Below are 14,301 nucleotides of genomic sequence, written 5' to 3' on the forward strand. Positions count from 1 at the left end.
TAGATAGATGTAACCAGCCACCTGGAGGAACTCGGGCTTCTCACCTGCTAGAAGTTGATGATGATTATAACAGAAACTAGGAATTAACGTTCAGATGCATCTTTTCCCCTGTGCTCTGTATGCAGGATACACCTGCCTGCTGCAGATACACAGACGATTGATCTTCAGGCTTTCACATGGTGAAAGAATATAATACCTTCAAAGTCAGCACAGAAATACAGTTTCAAATAAACCCTTCAAGTAGGGAATAATACAAAATCAAAGAATTTGGCCAGGAAATGCAACTGAGCTTTCAACAGTTCCATAATTTACAGCATTGAAGACAGAGCTAATCTCAAGTGCATTAAAATTCAAGTTGACAGCGTCCCTTTAAAATATTAATCTGTTCCCAAAGCTCCTAAATTAACAGCAAGGGATTCTGAGGCTTGGTTAACATACCTTCATCAAGGTAGCAGAGATGATGGACAGTAAGAGAAAATGAGATGAATATGATTAACCATCCATTTTCCTGTAAAAACCTCCCCACAGATAAATCATTATGCCTACACAAAAAACATTAATTTCTATTTATCTGTCCAGTCTGCATAGCCTTGGGCATCAGGTCTGGCCTGTATTTAAAAGATTATGGACCAAGATATGGAGCCTCTTGTGTGTAAGGGCTTTACACTCTGACAGCAGGCACACGTATCCTGTAGCATTTCAGTGAAGGAGAAGAACCATCCTTCATCATCTCCAAGCACTTTGTCTCCCATAAGTACCATTTGGATCAAAAGTAACCGAAAAGTATTAATGAAAACCTTCTTAGAGTTTTTTTGTATAATACATTTCTGAAACATTTGTCTACAATGCTGATTTTCCAGTGACAAAGCACTATCACAGCTCTTGCACAAACTGACTCACTGCGATTCCTTTCAAGCCATTAAGACTTCATCATGTCTAGGTCTGTGACAGAGCAGCCCTATTGATATCGAGCGGACTTCTTTCCTGAATCACTGCATAAATAAGCTCTTACCATCCATTAGCTGGCTGTGACCCGTAACTTTTATCCACTAACATGGAAGAGCCAGTTCCCACTGTGAATGAAATTTTATGCAGTCATTCTTCAGTTTGAAACCAAAACATGGGAAAATGCCTACCCTTTCAGAAAAGGGGAACAAGAGGGGATATTGTCGTAGCCTCAAAATGATGAAAATTTCCTTCCCTCGGGCAGAGTGCTAGCCTTGCAATTAATTATACTTTCTCTAAGAGTCAGACAAAAGATGAAAATAAGAAGCAGCACTTTCGTAACTGAAGGGAAGGACAAGATCGTGGTTCATGGTATTTCTGTCATCCTACATAACCCCATTACACTAAGAAAAAACAAAAGCAAAATTCGTCAGTTTTCAGGCTGTTCCAGCCAACCCCACATTTACAGAGTTGCTTTTTCCTCTTGCACTCTCCAATTAGTTTGCCAGCCTATTTCCTGAACAGAAACTAAAAATGCTTTGGGGACAAAATAAGTTTTTTCCTACGACTCTGAGAATAACCCTTACAATAGACACCTCTTTTATTCTGGATCATCCTTTACTTTGAACAATCATCATAATCACAACTAATTAGATACGTAACTTAATTTTCCTTAAAGCTGTATCAGGGAGCTAACCTGCATCTCCTAGGGGCTCTAGATTCTTGCATACCTAATTATCAGCAGCTTAGCATTTGTAAGAACAAGGATATCGATAATTAGAAGCTTTCCTGAGAGGGCTTCAACAAGTTACTGGCAAGTTACTTCCCTCCGCTAATGCTTAAAGGAAAAATAATGTAATGGCATCGTTTTTAACATTGAGCCATACAATATATTTATACTGTATTTGTTTATAGATTAAACCTATAATGATAATACCGAGAAACAGATTTCACAGTGTCTAGAAATATAAACTTATTTTAAAACGTGAAAAATCTTCCTTTATTTCTACAAAAGAGCCTGAGCAAGGGGTGTTGTTAGTGAGAACTTTGTAGGGACCCAAATTACTTTAACTTGCAGAAAATGCAAGTGGAGAATAGCTGAATGACATCTACAGATTAACAATCCACAAACTGAACAGGAAGCACTGGGAATCTAACCTATGTGCCATGGAGCACGAGCATAACTGCAAAATCCAGAACACCACCAGCCAGTGCTTGACACAATTCATCTAATTCATCTATGAAGGTGGTTTTTTTTTTGTTGTTTTTTTGAATTCTTGTATTCATGTAAGGCACCTACTTGCTCTGCACAAGTCTGAAGCTACAAAAAGACACAAGCAGCTGGTCAGCTTTGGCTATCAGATAGGCCTTCTGAGCCTTTATCCACAGCTCGTATCGCTCCTTATCCACAGGGCATCAGATCAACCTCTCTGCCAAGAAATTACATGGTATCACAGCATAAATTCAGTGTTGAGATTTCCCATCACACAAACAAGGCTCAACAGACTTATGAAGTTATTGTTTCACTGTGGAAATCCATCAGTATCAGCCCCAAATTTGCACCACAAAATAAAGGATCAGGTCCACTGATACCTGATATAAAGCAGTTCCAGCCTGCAGATACAATACAAAGTTAAGCCAAGAGCATAAAGAACTGCCATCATGGGAGATGTGCTTTCTCTACTTCTTGATGGAAAAAAAAAAAAAAAAAAGAAAAGTAGGGAAGTAGAGAGCAACCTGGGAACATGATGGGGACAGGAGCCAAGAAATTGTAAGCTACAAATGACTGCTGTAAGCACCCCAAAACTGGGTATTCCTATCTCAAGTAGAGGTCACATCTTTAAATGCCAATAGCACTAAAAAAAAATGTATCTATAAGTCTTGGCACAACAAGAGCCAAAAATAGATCCATTAATGCAATTTGGTCTGCTGTCCTTGAGTCACGCTTTTTAAAAATCTAAATGAACTGAAGAATCATCTTTATGGAGTTTTTAAAGAACAATGCCCAGAACAAGATCTAGTTGCTTGTACAAAAAATTTAATATTAAAGTGTACAAGTAAGGGATTTACAGACTTACTGCAAACAGTAGTTTCAGATAATGTATATGCCAAAAAATATGGCCATTAATTACTCATTAGTACTTCCGTTTCACCTCCCTTTGCTTCTTCTGTTGACTCCTGCTGAAACCCAGAAGCCTCATCTGCGTTTACAGATCCAATTTTTGGTACTTGTAATAATATCTGGGAACAAAAACAACAAGTTAAATGATATTTTCAAGTGTAAGAGAAAGCTTATTACTCTGACAAGCTGTTGAAATGTTTAAGAAAGTTTATTTATTACTTGTTTGGAGTAACCTAAATCTTCTAAGTCAGTTGCCAGTGAGAAGAGAAAAACAGTTTTGAGCACACATCCATTCCTAACGAAAAAAGAGTTATCACCCAAAAGACTCCTCAAGTAGGGATGGAAAGAACCAGCATACAGAAATCCCCCCACCCTTAAACAGTCGAAGTTAATTCTTGACTCCCAGATTCTTCTAGAAAAGTAGTAACAAAAGAACAACTTCTGTTCTGATAACAACACTTTCTAAGATCCACTCGCCTCCCAAGTATGACCTATGGTCAGTATTGCCACAATTCTCTCAGGCACATGACCTTACATCCTTGTCACGCTGAGTTCCCTGATCTGTGCGGAAGCATCACATGATGGCCATTAGTTAACACACACACTTACAGCACTTCCCTGCATTCTAGATGCTGCACACACTCAAGCTGTGTTAAAGCAGGAGAATATCTGGAGCTAGGAACCTGCAACTCCATCGAAAACTTGTGCATATTCAGCATTTCTGAACGCTATTATGCTTATACAGCATCACTACTCTGAATTAAAACAGCATACGTGACTAATACAGCTTGCAGACACTGTCTGTAAAGAACAGTTTCAAATTTAGGAAGACATATGCCATCCAGTGGCGCACTGAGAAACTTCAAGAGAGATCAGAAAGGGAGGGAATTTTAACTCAGTGGTAGCAATGAGACAATTCTGTACACAGTTCTCATTCTTGTTTTAAAAAAATCTGGGAAGTGAAGAAAGGAGCTTCCCCCTGCGCTGAGGGTCTCAGAGAAGAGAACAGAAACCTTTAGGGAGACATAGACAATCTTTAAAGAAAAACATAGCCTATTACATGAACTACTTCCAGAGGAAAAATGTGGATGCTGAAGAGCTCAGTTTAGCTAAGAAAGACATAAAATCTGCCAGGAGCTGAATGCTAAAGTCAGACATCTTCACCTTAGAAATAAGATAAAGGATAACAACTTACTAAACAAATTAATTTCTTTTCTAGGGAGTCTCCATATGAAGCTCAAAGCAATGAAGCTCAAAGTTGTGTTTAGGAGCAACTTGAAGATGAGCAGAAAGTGTTAGTGTAGTTTGTTTGTAAGTACCACTGTGGGTAAACAGCGTTAAGTCAGGATTTGAAGTTTTCATGGCGTTTTAACCTTTAATGCTGTGATTCTTCCAAATATTCAGATTTTTAAAAAAGCCTTTAAACACAAATAGTTATCATTTACAGTCAATCAATTCAATATTCCATTACCTTCAGGCACTCCTTTAGGAACGCAGAATGGTTTTCTGTTAACTGGAATTTGGTGACACCTGGAAGACCTGTGGCCTGGTGAAGTTCTCACAATGGAGCAGATTTCTTTTCCGTAACACAAAGGCTGAAAAAATCGTGACATTTCATTCACACAACTATTTAATAGTATTGTACACACTGGCACGTAGAGACTGGATTTAAGGAGTGCCATAACATTAGAACTCTTTTCTTCTGGACTCTGAAGATTATTTTCTTTTTCCGAGCTCAGAGATGCACAAACAATTTCTTCTGAATTTACATACGGACAGGTGCTATTCAGGAATAAGTTTTCCCCTGATGAGGCCGGTGACAAGCTAAGCTATAGCTCCATCAAAATACAAAACATGCAGCAATAACTGTCCAATGAAAGAACAGACAACAATTCAAATTAGATAACATTTGTTGGCTCATGCGAAAGATGTTCTATTGCTTCAAAAATGTGATTTAGGACTCCAGCCTCCTACTTTTTGTTTTCAGCCTATAACAAACCCTAATCTTCTCTATTTGTTAATCTAGTGCTCATAAACTGAAGCTTGTTTGCAACAGTATATTAAATTCTACAGTTTAAATCCTTCCAAATCACCTGGTGCAAAATAAATTTATCTTTTTATTTAAAGTTTCCCCTTTTCTACAAAAATCACAGTTTGCTGACTTGTTGGGAGCTATGGCATGAAAGTAACAGAGACATTACTTCTACTCCCATACTGACAGAAGTGGTAGTACTACTTTTACTGACAGAGAACCCAAACTGGCATTTAAATAGCAAGTTTTTTTTTTTGGAAAGAAGAGGTAATGCAAGTAAGGCTAAGTGCTGCTTTTCCATTAGAAGATGTCATAAAAATCCAAAAAAAAAAATCTAAGATTTTTGTTTTTAATCACTAAAAAAGGTATAGCAGGATACACACTCACATCTAGCTTTGCACGCTGAACATAATCAATGTTTTCCATGGCTTTATTTTTCTCCATGATCAGCACAGTAGAGTTCATTTGCTAAACAAAAACAGAGAAGAATTAAATACAAATTTCTTGTCTACTCATTATTATTCCTACAGCATTCCCTTAGTAGACTATACTGCTTTATAGCAGCTACATTAAAAATTACTAACTGTTCTTAGCATTTAAGTACTGAATTCCAGCTGTTTGCTTTTTGTCTCATCCAAAATTAAGACAGAGAACCAGTTCATTGCAGCCCAGAAAAAAAACTTTTGAGTTCCCCTTAAAAGTAGGGGATAAACCACTTCCTAACACTTTTCCTATTTAATTGCTACTTTTGCCATGATTCAGAATTCTCACTTCAATTTTACGCCTCTATTCATCAGCAGAGCACAATGGAAACACTTACCACTACAGCATCTGTCTGTCTGGATGGCAGTGCTTCTGCTGGCATCCTCACTGATTCGGCTGAAACATTTGCTGGGACAGATTCAAGCTGACTGAGTGATGATGCATCATCTTCTAACGGATTAGAAAACTCTTCATTTCTCTTGCACTTCACCCCTTTGGGTTCAGCAGTCTGAATGTCAGGCTAAAGGACGAAACGATTATATTTCATGTTCTAAAGCAAATCTTTACAGCCTGGTAAGCACTAACAAAAAGAATCTTAGTGTCATACTTGAGCTCTGCCCAACTGGGTTGGTAGCAGTGACACAATCAGTCTGAAAAAACAGCGAGCCCAGGGAAACAGCGAGCCCAGGGGCACTACTGGAGCTATCCAGAAGTACAGGCAAGCCACAAGCTATGTCCTCACTCTGTGCCACTGCCTGCAAGCACTCCTTGCACGGGAACTACACTTGAATGCACATCAACAATTTTAGGTGGGGACTTCCACCTGTACAAGCAACAGGCAAGTCGTTTGTGTTACAACCTAGCTGCTTTACAGAACATCTTTCACCTTTCTTTCCGGTCCTATTTGTGAAGAACAGCGCATACCAGTTTTTAGGTCTGGAGTTCTCTCTCTTGCAGTTGTAATTTTACAGGCTTTTTTACCTGTGATAAATTTCCAACAAACAAATTAATTTTGAAACAAAGACCACGGCTACTCTTCAACCCATGTCTTACAGGATGGTTTTTAAATAGGGATTGTTCCAAAGCCACCCATACAAATACCTACTTCAACATAATTCTTATTCAACGTAATTCTTTCTCCCTCCCCCCAACAGGGCAGCTTTACTCCTTTACTCTCCCTTTCCTTGAGGAAATAAGGTTGCTTATTAATTATATGCTCACGTGGTTATTTACTACTACACACACATACTATGGGAGCAGAGGAATTGCATAATCACAGCAGTCTTTGCCAGTGGCAACTTCTGCTGCTATTATAGGCCAAATTAAGCAGAGGAAAATTATGTGGTGCCTGGGCCAGAGCCAGAACTGCATCAGTCACCTTTCTGAACTGTAGTTACAGGAGGGACTCCTCATACTGTTTGTGAAGGCTGATAGAAGCTCAGTTAAAGTAAGTAGTATGACTCTGAGAGTTTTGTTGTTGGGTAAGTTAAATAAGAAAATGAAGTTTCACTGAGCATCACAGGTGATTAAATATAACAATGCAGTTTTATTTTTTGGCATCCCCTAACAAGTTAGTTAGAACCAAGTCTTATCTGCATTAGATTTTCAACTCACACTTTCCCTTCTAGCTATCGTTGAGCTTACCTCGTGATACTTCACCCGCCAGAGTAGTTGAAACACTTAATTCTGAAGAACTATCAATGCATTTTGATGATCTCTTTCTAGGGGAAGAGAAAAAAAACAGTGAACTGTTCTGGATGAATGTTAATGTTCATAAAACAACATACACGGAAATCACAGGAAAATACAAAATGAGTGAAAGGGGTCTTTAAAATTACTAAACACACTTCACAGTTACTTGATAGGTTATGATCTATCATCAAGTAACAGCTTATTCTGAAGATACTTGCTATTTAAAAGCTACAAAAGACGGTCACTGAAGAAAAGTTCTCAGCATTGTAACATGCAAGGACAGGACATATTTAAGGAGGATGCAGGGGAAAACTTAGGATCACAATAAAATTCAGATTGAGTTGTGTAGAGATGTGTAACACAGTAAGATTGTATCAAGATCATTTACACAACATATGAATGGAAATGCGTGTGTGTAAAACTGAAAACAGCAGCACAAGCGTTGTAAGAAAGGATATCATTCCAAGAAACAAATATGAGGAACGTGAGTCTATGCCAGAAGCACAAGGCCGGCACTGTGACAAAGCCAGCATATAGAAGGCCATGCATTGTGATAAAACCACAGCACAGCTGATTTGCCAAAAGAAAACCTGGCATCCTAACGATGGGAGGACAGCAACAGGGTTGCAGCACATCACATATACCGTTCCTGTTAGGGAAAAATACAACCCCAATAAAACAAACAAAACAAAAATAATGGGCAGCAACCTGGCCTAAGATTTATGAAAGCTGAACTCAGCAAGATCCTGAAGCAAAGGTGGGCCCCCACGTTAGCTAATGACTCCCACAGAAAATAAAAGATCTACAAAAAGCTGATTTTGTCCTGAGCAAGCACTGAAAATAAGGAGCTGATAACAGGTGCTCCTCTCAGTCTGTACTTCACAGGTAATCCTGACCAGACCACCTGGGCATACACACCTCGTGTTTTCAACTGAATGAAATCTGACAAATGGAGTACAAGTGGATAAAAGCAACTTATTCAGGGATTATGCAGATAAACATCCACTTCCATAAAGTCCTGTGCTGGGTTTTCTTTCACCAATTTCCCTACAGTTGCAGTACTCAAAGAGAAGTCCATAAAGCAAACTCATACCTGCTTGTCTTAATGCGTCAATTTGAAAGTTAGTGGGGACACAGGCAGTTGAAACTCACCAGAAGTGTTTGCAGGATCACATGCTTATTCATACTGTCCAAAATATCATTTAAAAGAGGAAAAACCTAAGAATTCAGGTGCATCAAAAGTCTGCTTTGCAGATTACCTTGTGTATTGGTCTTGAAAATCTTCCAATACAGGTTCTGAAAAACACAAAATCTAAACTTTAAAAGAAAAAGCTAAGCAAGCCAGACAGTGTGTATGCTAATAAATTGTAAGTTATAAAGCAAAATATTAAAAGCAAACGTAGAACTCCAGCAAGAAGCTATTCCCCATTACTCAGGCATGTCTTAATAAAATGATAAATACACATTTCACTTGTATTACAGTGAAATTTGTTTATGGATATATATTATTTAGTATTGTAGAAAATAATTACCTAATATTGCTGAAAGATTTGAGATCTGTGGTATCTTATCTATGGCCACTGCTTTGCTGGAGTCCAGGAGCGTGGAGTTCTTGTATATAATGAAGTCCTCAAAGTAAGGATTACTTCTCCCTGGACATAGAAGATATAAATGCAAGCTTCCCATACTAAAATTGAGTGAGTAACTAAAATTTTGACCAAACTGACAGAAATCTCATTTGCAAGACAACCTTATTAGCTGGTCATTACCTTCAAACAGCTTGTATTAACAGCAAATACTTTAAGTTTACAGTACAATTCAAATTAAATCAGGTCCCGATTCACTCTGGATTGGGAGATCAGATGTACAGTTTCCACATTAAGCACAGTTTGGCTCATGGCAAAAATCTGTCCTGGTGCATCACACCAACAGAAACCATTAATCTTTCTATTGTAGATAGTTCCCTGATTTTTTTTGGCATCAAACAATTCAGAAAAAAAAAAAAAACAAAAAACAGAAGTCTCACCTAAACCTTCCTCATCTCTGAAAGTTTCAGGGGATGGACAACTGTTCAGGCTTTCACTTGCACCTGTGTTATAATCTTCAGTTGAATCTGTATCTAAACACTCCAGGAGAAATGTTGAAACGCCTGTGGGAAGAGTCATTCCTGTATCTGGAGAGAGAGGCAAAAAAAAAGGATTCCAGATCTTGTGCAAACCATCATGACTTCCTTAGCTAAATTCCACTCCCGTGACAAGTTAAATATTACCAATTCAATGTTTTTATACTGATTCATAATACAGTTAAAAACAAAGGACATCCTGATACCTGTTTTATATTACCATAAGCTACCAGAAAACACCTTCCTTATCCAAGGCTCACTAGAAATACCTGAAGAATTTAGCCTCTGTTAAACCTCAGCCAGATTTATCTTCTGAAGAACCATTTAGAAACAAGCTTTTAAAAATGAGTGTTTGAGTAAATTGAAGAACTCATGTCAACAAGTAGTTCTGTCAACAACGAAACCGAGATCATGTGGTTTCACCAGGCTGGACTCAAGACAGTCTCAGGTGTTGTAGCCTTCCCCTCAGCAGGTAATATTAATAGCCTCTTCCCCATTCCTCCCCCCTTTTTTCCTAATGAATAAGCTAGACAGTTCTCTCAGAAGATTTTAAAATAAACACAGGCACAGGAAGTTTGAGATCAGTAGCTTTTTGAATTGCTAGAAGTATGCTGGCCATGCAAAAGACCTTAAAAACAAGGTACACTCACCTGCTTGGAATATTTCCCGTGCTTTTTGGCTGCCTACAGCCAAGTCATGTGAACCAAGCACATGCTGAAATAAGAGGCAGAAGTCTAGCCAAAGATCACAACACCTCTACTGTTTCATAACATACAAGAACAGCACACCAATACTTTTCTAGAAATACCATTACAATTCAATGATGATTTTTTACATTTAGTTTTATACAGATACAAGGTATTCTGTAATAAAACATAGCATCACCATACTCACCCGAAGTAACATCAGCATTTTTCAGACTGTCTCTACTTTCAAAGTTGCTTATCAGAGATTCCTGAAATTAAATGACCAATACAAACAACTTAAGAAAACTGGACATAGACAAATAAATGCAGTTACACGTATTCCTGCATTAACAGATGCTAAGAAACTTCCTGTCTGGTACTTTATCGCCTAAACTCGCTCTTCAGAGCATAATTTGCAGCACTGTTTTCATGTGCCATCAATGAATCTGCAAGCTGACTTACAGTTCTAAAATCCATACCCAATACCCATTCATTTGATCCTACAGGCTTTGCTGGGTGAGAATTCCAGTGACATTCTGACATCAGCTGAAGTTATACGTAAGAGCAGTGGAGTTATGACTTTCCTTGTCTTGATTTTTAGTTAGGCACAACTCATGCTGCACGTTTTCAGCATCCCAGACTGGTCCTACAAACACAGACAACTATACATGGTTTACACAACTTATTCTATGAAACATTTGCAGGACGTGGAAATTGGCAGACTCTAAGTGAAAGCTAATTTTTTTTTTTTTTGAAGAAAAATACTTTAATCACTATTGCTTAAGTCCCTTGTAGAAGATTTCAGTTCAAACACATGTAATGACCTATTTTTTATGCAACTGCAGCATTAACTGTCCTGGAACAGTTCTGCTCAGTCAAAATTATTTGTTCCAGTTATACAAATGTGGGGAATAGCACAACAGTGGCTTGCCAAAGACAATTTGCATTGGTGTTCTGCCATGCTACCAATAGCACCAACAGCTTCTATGCTGGCAAAACCACAGGAAAATGCCACCAAACTAGAGGACCACATTATGGCTGGAAAATGTGTGCACGCATGTATGTAACTCACAAGAAGCTCTGCTTGAGTAGAGAAAGAATTTAACGTCACTTTTCAGTGTTAGGTAAATACCAAAGCAGCTTTCTCACCTCCGGCAGTACAGTGCTGTCTTCTATATTCTCCTCATTTTTTTCCAAGCCTGGTATTTCTTTGACATTCACTTGTATGCTGCATTTGAGAAAGCAGAACAGAGTTCAGCTCAATACATGGAGCTAGAGGAAGCTGACATAAACTAAAAAATGTGTTTATGAGCTGTCAACAACTAGCCTGAGAAGAATCAGTTTGCCAGGAATTCAGACTGTGCATCTCCAAGAGGCATCTCATAGAGGCAAAACAATATAAATTATTAGGTAGCGTTAATTATGGTGCATTTAAACTTATTCTAACAGACCTTTGGTTGGATGAATGGCTCACTTCGGTGGCTTCAAGACCTTCTTTAATTTTTGGTAAGGTTTTCACACTGGATTTTCCTTTCAGGCCTAGAGAACGAGAAGTATTTAGTTTGGCAGTTTGAGTTTTAATGTTAGAATTTAACTGAATATTTCTAATTACAACACCTTTAAGTATCTTAATCTCTCTTGTCCATGCTCACAACAGTTTTTGACCCTATTTTTTCACAAATATAGCAAAGTCTAGAATTGGTTTATTATTTCTACCCAAGCTTTTTTTTCATCAGCCTATCAACAAGACCAAAAAAACAGCAGCAGGTGTTTTAGAAATCTGTTAATTGAAAGGAAAACAGACCACCTTGGAAGTGACCTTTGCTATACCAAGCCCAAAAGAACTTAGAGTCTAAACTGGCTTTAAATGGAGTTTATTAGTAACATCATAATCTACATACTTCTACATAAAAATTGGTCCTCACTGTATATAACCCAAAGGTGATGACAAAATTACTTAAGAAACAGCAAATTACTTAAGAAGCAGGCCAGGCTGCATGGGGCTTTGAGCAACCTGGGCTAGCGGGAGGTATCCCTGACAGTGACAGGGGGGTTGAATTAGATGATCTTTGAGGTCCCTTCCAACCCAAGCCATTCTGTAATTCTCTGATACGTATCAGAGACACATTTTAGTATCTTCAAGCTAAGTTTAGAGGCTTCAGACCTTTATGTTTTGTTTTCAGTAGCCTAGAGTTCGAAATAGCCTACCTAGAGTCGCACATTTAGGACAGCAAGTTAACAAAGCATCTCCATGCTAAGAAACACATCTGAGCGCTGCATTGCCCTAGCACCACACAGGGCCCTTCAGCTAAAACTCCCTGGGTTTCAGGGCTGGACGATGTATGCTCAGGACTCACCCCTTCCCCTCTTTCTTCCACATACACCCAAGTATAAGCAAACAGACCCCAGTGGCTGCCTGCTGTACGAGAACCACACACTGCCACGAGCACACGCCAGCAGAGCATGGCCAAGACCAGAAGCGATGCTCACTGCACCCTTTAAACTCTGTAAACTCCTTTAAACTCTTACCCATAGACCACGGAGACATCCCACACTGACCTTCCCCATTTATGTTAGCAAGTCCCAAGACTCCAGTCAGTTTTTAATCCCGTTCTGACCACATTTTTTTCCTTAAAGCCTCCAAATCCTAACGGGAGATGGGCAAACTTCTACACTACTGTGAGGCCGCTCCTTTCGAGGAACAGCTCTACGCAAATTTTTAAAGCCTCCTTCCAGAGGTGGGCAAGGGCTTTGCCACGCTGTCTCCAGAGGAAGTGGTTCGCTGGCCAAAAATAGAGAAAGAAGTCCCTTCCGAAACAGAAAACCCCTTTTTATTGCTCACTAATGGCTAGGACAGAGCATAGGGCCATGCCTCCTGCCCTGCTCCTCCCAAGCCGTGAGGCAGAGGCAGCACCAACCTGCTCGGCCCACAACGAGCACAACAAACCCAAACCAAGCGACCCCAGCGCCCCAACCTGCCTCCCAAACTGCCCCAAAACCCTCAATTTTGGGCCAAACCCCGTGCCCCCCCCCCGCCATGGCGGCGGGGAAGGAGCCGGCGCCGCTTACAGCCGGGCTGCGGCCCGCGGGGCGCCGCGCTCCCGAACAGCCGCCGCCGGCAGGGCTGCAGCGGCCCGGGCCGCCTCAGGGCAGCCGCCCCGCCGGGCAGCGGGGACGAGCAGCGCTTCTTCCTCGGAGCCTTGCCGCCGCCCGGCCTCCGGCACCGCTCCATTCCCCTCAGGGGAGCACCGGGGCCGCCCTCTCCACAGCCACCCGGCCACCTCCAACCGCCCCCGGGCGTCGTTGGGCTGGGACAGTCGGAGCCCGGGTCGCATGCGCGGAGCCCGGAGCCCCCCCGGTCCCTCTCGGTCCCTCTCGGTCCCCTCCGTGAGGGCAGCAGCCCCCGGGGGTGCTCGGTATGGGGTCAGGGGGGGCGCCCGGCTCGGCTCCGCCCGGGCTGAGGTGGCTGCGGAGGAGCGGGTTAGGGTGAATTTTCCTGGGCGTTGCATCAATAAACGTGGGGCCTGAGGGGGATTTGTGCCGGCAGGGGGAGAAATCAACGGCTCAGGGGGGTGTGAGGGAGAAATGGAAGCTGAAGGGAGCTGCCCCCGGCTGGGCGCGCCCCTGGGCTCAGCCCTGGGTTCCTCAGGCTACGGCCGGCTGGGAGGTGCTGGCAGGCTGCAGCTGTAAAGCCAGCGCCAGGCGCTGGTTTCTGGCGAAAAGTGAATCACCAAAAAGTACCATTTCCCATGAAACTTCCCGCCCCGTCCCACTCTTCCGTCTGGTGGCTTTGGCTTGAGGGCTCTGACCGTGACTAACAAACCTGCAGGTGGATTTAGGTCGGCGACATGCCCCGCAGGCAGAATCCTTACCTCATATTCCCCTTGGTGATCAGACCAGATGCTTCAGCTTGTGGTTACAGAGCAGAGGAATCTCGTTCCTTCTTTAACAAGGCACAATAAAATAATAAAGGCACAATAATAAAATAATCCCTTGGTATTGCTGGGTGAGCAGCGAAGGGATAGGATGGAACTGCACGTAAAAACTGGAATGGAGACTGAATGCTTTTAAAGTTTATTGTTTTAGACACATAGTCTGAAAAAATACTATGCATTCCCAATTGTCAATTCATATTAAACAAGCATATACATTTTGTTATATTATTATTGATTTAAAATAAAAAAAAAATGAAACCATTACAGAAAGACTGCTGCATCTT

At 40.8% G+C, this 14,301-nt stretch overlaps 1 protein-coding gene across 1 annotated transcript; it reads right to left on the reverse strand.

Moving 5' to 3' along the window:
• Window positions 1–2,963: 2,963 nt before the first annotated feature.
• On the reverse strand, window positions 2,964–13,484 carry MEIKIN (meiotic kinetochore factor). Its single transcript, XM_084295465.1, has 13 exons — window positions 13,152–13,484; window positions 11,534–11,621; window positions 11,232–11,310; window positions 10,291–10,351; window positions 9,301–9,447; window positions 8,807–8,926; window positions 8,534–8,570; window positions 7,242–7,303; window positions 6,469–6,563; window positions 5,920–6,102; window positions 5,487–5,567; window positions 4,539–4,896; window positions 2,964–3,186 (listed from the first exon to the last, which is right to left on the reverse strand). Exons 1-13 carry the CDS (start codon window positions 13,312–13,314, stop codon window positions 3,143–3,145), a joined length of 1,518 nt encoding a protein of 505 aa, XP_084151591.1. The 5' UTR covers window positions 13,315–13,484; the 3' UTR covers window positions 2,964–3,142.
• Window positions 13,485–14,301: the final 817 nt, after the last annotated feature.

The sequence above is a fragment of the Netta rufina genome (assembly GCF_964035555.1).
Source record: "Netta rufina genome assembly, chromosome: 14".
Taxonomy (NCBI): domain Eukaryota; kingdom Metazoa; phylum Chordata; class Aves; order Anseriformes; family Anatidae; genus Netta; species Netta rufina.